General features: G+C 45.1%; 1 protein-coding gene across 1 annotated transcript in view; it reads right to left on the bottom strand.

Moving 5' to 3' along the window:
• Nucleotides 1-4,442: 4,442 nt before the first annotated feature.
• Nucleotides 4,443-6,000, bottom strand: part of ERN2 (endoplasmic reticulum to nucleus signaling 2) — a 101,645-nt gene continuing 100,087 nt past the window's right edge. Inside the window, exon 22 of the mRNA XM_068244251.1 lies at nt 4,443-5,205. Coding sequence (XP_068100352.1) covers nt 5,023-5,205 — 183 coding nt within the window. The 3' untranslated portion in view covers nt 4,443-5,022. The remainder of the gene's footprint in view (nt 5,206-6,000) is intronic.

Raw genomic sequence — 6,000 nt, 5'->3', positions numbered from 1 at the left:
ATTCCTGCTCGTCCCCGTGGGAGCTCCTTATCTTCCGCTCATTTTCTTCCCATTGTCCGCCCGCGAGGATTAAGCACAGAATCAATCTGGCAGTGTATCGGACACGTCAGAAATTGAGCCATCAGCAGCTCAATTGATTAAAAAAAAAAAACTTGTGTATGCCCAACATTAGGCTTCTTTCACAGTGTGACGTTAAAGTCGCACGTTAAAATAACGCACTAAAATGAAAAATCAATGCCCCGTTCACAGTGCACACATTGCGTTGGTTTCTAACGCTGCACGTTAAGTGAAAGTACTGCATGCAGTGCATTACACAGGATATCAGCTGCATTAGACTGTTTGCACATGCTCTGTAATGACTTGGAGACATGCTTTTCATTGCCTGTATTTTCTACTGTATATGCTGTATGCATTGGTAACACTGCATTGCAACTTTTTGGGCACGTCGCGTTGTAAGTTTACGTTGCGCCTAACATCACATCAAAACGCAAAGTCGTACTGTGTAGAGATACATTTTCACAGTGAGAGGATTACCTTATCACTTCAGTCCTTAAAAGGGAATCTAAACTGAGAAGGATATCAATTTTTCCTTTTAAAATAATGCCAGTTGCCTGACTCCTGCTGATACCTTGTTTCTAATACTTTCATTCACAGCCCCTGAACAAGCATGCAGATCAGGTGCTCTGACAAAAGTCAGACTGGATTAGCTGCATGCTTGTTTCAGGTGTGTGATTCAGCCACTACTGCAGCCAAAGAGATCAGCAGGACTGACAACCAACTGTATTGTTTAAAAGGAAACATCCATATCCCACTCAGTTTAGGTTCCCTTTAAGTTACCACCTCTGTAGTTATTTTTACACACAGTTAACAGCCTGGCTTTAACTTTAGAGTTCTGTAGTTATTTTAAGGATTGAAATGTTAACTTTAGAAATCTCTCCTTAAAGACAGAAGAGTTATGCTGGGAATACACCATACGTTTTTACCCCTGATAGATGGATTTGATAGATAATTTTCAACATGTCAGATATTCCTTCCGATCGTTTTTTTTTTTGGCTCCATTTCTCATAGAAGTGAATGGAAAAAAGATAAGAAAAACGAGCATAAGATAATTGAGCAAAAAAAAAAAAAAATGATCGGGTGGAAAAATATTGTGTACCCAGCATTACGTTTACTACATGCCTTCTCACTGTGTTGATAACACTAGAGCTCAGAGTTAAATTAAAGGATATCCAAAGTGACATGTAACATGATAGACATGGGTATGTACAGTGCCTAGCACACAAATTACTATGCTGTGTTCCTTTTTTTCTCTCTCCCTGAAAGAGTTAAAAATCAGGTCTGTAAGTGGCTGACTCAGCCCTGACTCAGACAGGAAGTGACTACAGTGTGACCCTCGCTGATAAATTACCATTTTTACCTATTTCTTGCTCTCAGAAGCCATTTTCTGCTAGGAAAGTGTTTCATAGTTGGAATTTCTTATCAGTGAGGGTCACACTGTAGTCACTTCCTGTCTGAGTCAGGCCTGATTCAGCCACTTACATACCTGATATTTAACTCTTTCAGGCAGAGAAAGAACAAAAAGAACACAGCATGGTTATTTGTTTTATTTTTGTGCTAAGCACTGTACATACCCATGTCGGTCACATGTCACTTCGGGTAGCCTTTAAAGTGATCCTAAAGTAAAAAAAATAAATAAATGACTTTCTCACCTGGGGCTTCCAATAGCCCCCTGCAGCTGTCTGGTGCCCTCGCCGTGTCCCTCCGATCCTTCTGTCCCCTGCGGCAGCCACTTCTGGTTTCACCATCAGGACCCGACAGGCTGAGAACGCAAGTGATTCTTCTTCGAGTTCCCAGCCACAATAGCTCCCTCTATGCTGCTAGGCTACACACAGTGAGAGAGTTATCTTATCTTTTCATTCCTTTAGTTACCTCCTCTGTAGTTATTTTCACACGCAGTTAATAAACAGCCTGTCTTTCACACGCAGTTAATAAACAGCCTGTCTTTCACACGCAGTTAATAAACAGCCTGTCTAACACTGGAGTTATTTTTAAGGATTGAAAAGTTAAAGACAGAAGAATTAACTTTAGGATTGCCTAAGGTAAAATGTTTCCTGAATAAGACATCCCTCATCACCATGGTGATAACTCTAGAAACATTATTAAAGACAGGAGATAAGCTTAGTGAATTGAGGCTAATGTCCAAAAGTCAAGAGCCAAGGCTACTATAAAACCGTGCCACCAGTCATACTTGGCAATCATCTATCATCCCAAAGGAGACGTGACATTTGGGGGGGGAAAGGGGAGGTACAGAGGGAGGCGAAGGTTCAGCAGTGATGACCCAAGTTCTTTATGAAAGAAACCTGTGGTGATGGTTGACGCTGCTGAGGATCCCTATTGCTGACATCTGGCAGTGCTGGCCAAGGTGTTCCAGTTTAAAAGGTGCAGTAGTGTTGATTTCTGTGGTAGGTCCCAACTCCTGAAGCAGCAACAGCCAATGGATGGAGCCGGTGTCCAGCAGACCAAAGGTTTCCCGATCAGCGCTGTGTACTACCTCAGTGGAGCCCTGACATCCTTGGTAGCAGTGGTGAACTCCACATGACCTGCACAGACACCAGACTCAGGCAGCGGCAAGGTGGAAAACAAACAAAAAACTAACTCCACGTCTCGGATTCCCCACAACCTGCACCAGCGTCTCAGGCTACACTGGACCACACTGCACAACTTCAGGGGGAAAAAAACAAGGTGAATTGGTAGGGAAAAGGGAAGAAAAACAAGAAAAATCCAGAATCCTGTGGCCATGGCTGCCAATTAAGGCACCATCTTCCTGAACGGCAGTTGTAAATCCAGCTGTACATCACCGCAAGGCAAGCCTACAGCTTCCTGACTAGGTAGCTAGATTTTCCCCAGTATTTGGTAACCCCATTAATCTAGGTCAGCCTTTCTCAACCTTTGTACCCTGGAGAAACCCTGCAAATAACTTTAGGATCTTGAGCAACCCCTGCAAACAATTTTTTGATCTCTAGGAACCCCTGGATTTATTTTGCAGGAGGCGTGGTCTTTAAAAGTAGGTGAGGCTGTTTATTTCGAAGCAGGAAAATCTGGCGCATAGCTCCGCAGCTACTTTCTGGCGCGCCATTCAAATGTACCGAAAACGTAATATACCGTTTTCAGGTGGCATCGTTGCTGGATGGCTGCCTGTGGTGTGGTGGAGTGCATTACCCGGCTGCCTGCGGTGGGGCGGGAGGAGGCAATAGCTGCCCAGGGAAAAGTAGCAGATGTGCGCAGGGAGTGGGGGCCATCTCCCACCCTCTGTTCCTCACCTCGGGAGCCCCTTCAGTCAGCGCAGCGGAGGATACAGCTGATCAATCACCTCCCCAGGCTCCGGTGTTCCAACACCGGTCTTCAGCAAACATTAGAGCTGCAGGTCTACGCTGTTCTCTCTGCAATGCTGATTACACGGAATCAGGAAGTAGTGTAATCAGCATTGCAGAGAGAAGAAACAGCGTACACCGTCACCTGCAGCTCTAACGTTTGCTGAAGACCGGAGCCTGGGGAGGTGATTGATCAGCTGACGGCTGTATCTTCCGCTGCGCTGACTGTCATTAAAAGGAGGGGGCTCCCGAGGTGAGGAACAGAGGGTGGGAGATGGCCTCCACTCCCTGCGCACATCTGCTACTTTTCCCCGGGCAGCTATTGCCTCCTCCCGCCCCACCGCAGGCAACCGGGCAATGCACTCTCCCATTCCACCACACCACAGGCAGCCTGGGGAGACTGTCGCTGTATCTTCTTGTGCAAAAAAAACTTTTTTTAGCAAAACTCAAAACGACAAATTGCGTTTGGAACACAATCACATCAAAACGCTAAATATCGTTTTATTCAGAACCATGCGCCATTTTTCCCCTGGCGCCGGTTTTTACTGTATGCGTTTATTTCAATATCCCCTATTACAGTGCCACCCACTTTACTGTCTCCTTATCCTAGTGCTTTTATTAATGTGCTCATTATTATTATGATCCAAAATGTATTGCCTATTTTCACAGTACACCCTATTGTAATGTGCTCTATTATACTTTCTCCACAATGCCAAGGAACCCCTGAAAAGTACTCAAGGAACCCCGGGGTTCCAGGGAACCCTGAGGTTACAGGGAACCCTGGATGAGAAAGCCTGATCTAGTTAGTAGAGGAGCCCTCGACAAATATAGGGATCCAGATGTGCCCCCATCTGAGTATTAAGTAGCTCCCCAATAGGTAGAAGGACATTTGAGTAGGTGAGCCGCCTCTCCTTCATAAGGCGTCTGTAGGCACAAGCCTACAGTGCCTTATGGTAAATCCGGCCCGGCCTAGCATTGAGCACCTCCAATAAAAACATACAAACTCTGATGGAAATCACAGAAGAACGATGAAACCATAATGAATGTAAAAGGAGAAGATGAGGCAACACATTTTAAAAATTACATCAACACATTTAATATCTTTTAAAATAATATGTACACCATTAATCCCCAACCAGATAAAAAATAAATATTTCTTTAAAAAAACAAAGGTATGACAATCATTAAGAACATCTTAGATTTTCTGTGGAGAAAGGTGGAATCCAACGGCCAACCAAAAGAATTCATTTCAGAATCGCATGTGAGGCATTAACTCCACCAGGAAGGAATGTAAGATGGCTGCCACAGGATTGGTTACTATGGTAACAGCATTACTACAGGGCCTGGAGACCTTGCCCGTTTCACAGAGATCAGTTTCTACAAGGTCCGGCCACTAGGAAAGCGCCTTGCTGCAGCACACGGGCAATGATTAGATGTACACAACAAAAATGAAATGTTTCGATACAGTTGAAATAAAAGCAAATATCATGGTAAAAACTAGTGTGCAAATACTATTAAGGCAGTGCAATTCACTTAACAGGTACAGGGGAGTGTTCTGATCACAGGTTCACACAAGTGCTCTGTGGCCGGGTTGTGGCCTGTAACGTGATATACTGGGCATGGTCCTTATGAAGCGGGAAAGGTTGACGCCTCAGTGGCCAGGTGCCCAGTGGTAATAGTTCTGGAAAGGTCTCTCTTGTGCACACTGTTCCAAAGCCTGGTGTGTGTGAAGGAGTAGAAGTGGAAAGCGAGAGGTAAAATATGACACAAATTCTTCTGGGATGGTGCCCAATGTCTCCTGGACCTCTGGTGGCAGTTCGTGGTAATGATGTTTCTGCAAGAAAAAATTATGTAGATAAGTTCTACACAGTGGAGTCTCATTTTACTGAAATTTGAAAGGACATGAAAAGCCAGGAGGACTTCAGGGGGCTGGAAGAGGCCCCAGGAAAGTAACTGGGCATTTTTTTTTCACATAAAGGTCAACTATCGATTAACATGTTTTTAAACTGGGATGGTAATAGCTTGTCTAGCTGTTCTTAAAGGATACCCGAGGTGACATGTGACATGGTGCGATAGACATGGGTATGTACAGTGCCAAGCACACACATAACCATGCTGTGTTCCTTTTGTTCTTTCTCTGCCTGAAAAAGTTAAATATCAGGTAAGTGGCTGACTCTGTCCTGACGCAGAAAGGAAGTGACTACAGTGTGACCCTCACTGATAAGAAATTCCAACTATAAAACAAACACTTTCCTAGCAGAAAATGGCTTCTGAGTGCAGAAAAGGATAAAAAGGGTCAACAGTCTCTAGATTTTAGCTCTGGCATACTTCAATGAATGTGTCATAGACAGGGGCATAACTAGAAATCAATGGGCCCCCCCTGTAAAACTTTGGATGGGCGCCCCCCCCCCCCCATTTCTTGAGGGGGTGGCGTTGATGGTAGCCCAATGTAAAGGAAGGGGGGAGTTGGGTCCCCCTCCCCACTGCTGTTTGTGCCTGCTGCTCCCCCTTCCTGCACTGTGCTCCCTCCTGCCCCTAAAAACAGCCCTGGGGGTCCAGAGCCAGGGCCCCCCACAGACTTCTCCCCCTAAGGGCCCCCCTGCGGCTGCATCCCTTGCAGAGGATATTG

The sequence above is a fragment of the Hyperolius riggenbachi genome, chromosome 7, assembly GCF_040937935.1.
Source record: "Hyperolius riggenbachi isolate aHypRig1 chromosome 7, aHypRig1.pri, whole genome shotgun sequence".
NCBI lineage: Eukaryota > Metazoa > Chordata > Amphibia > Anura > Hyperoliidae > Hyperolius > Hyperolius riggenbachi.
The sequence above is the reverse complement of the archived record's forward strand: the minus strand, read 5'-3'. Positions and strand labels throughout refer to the sequence as shown.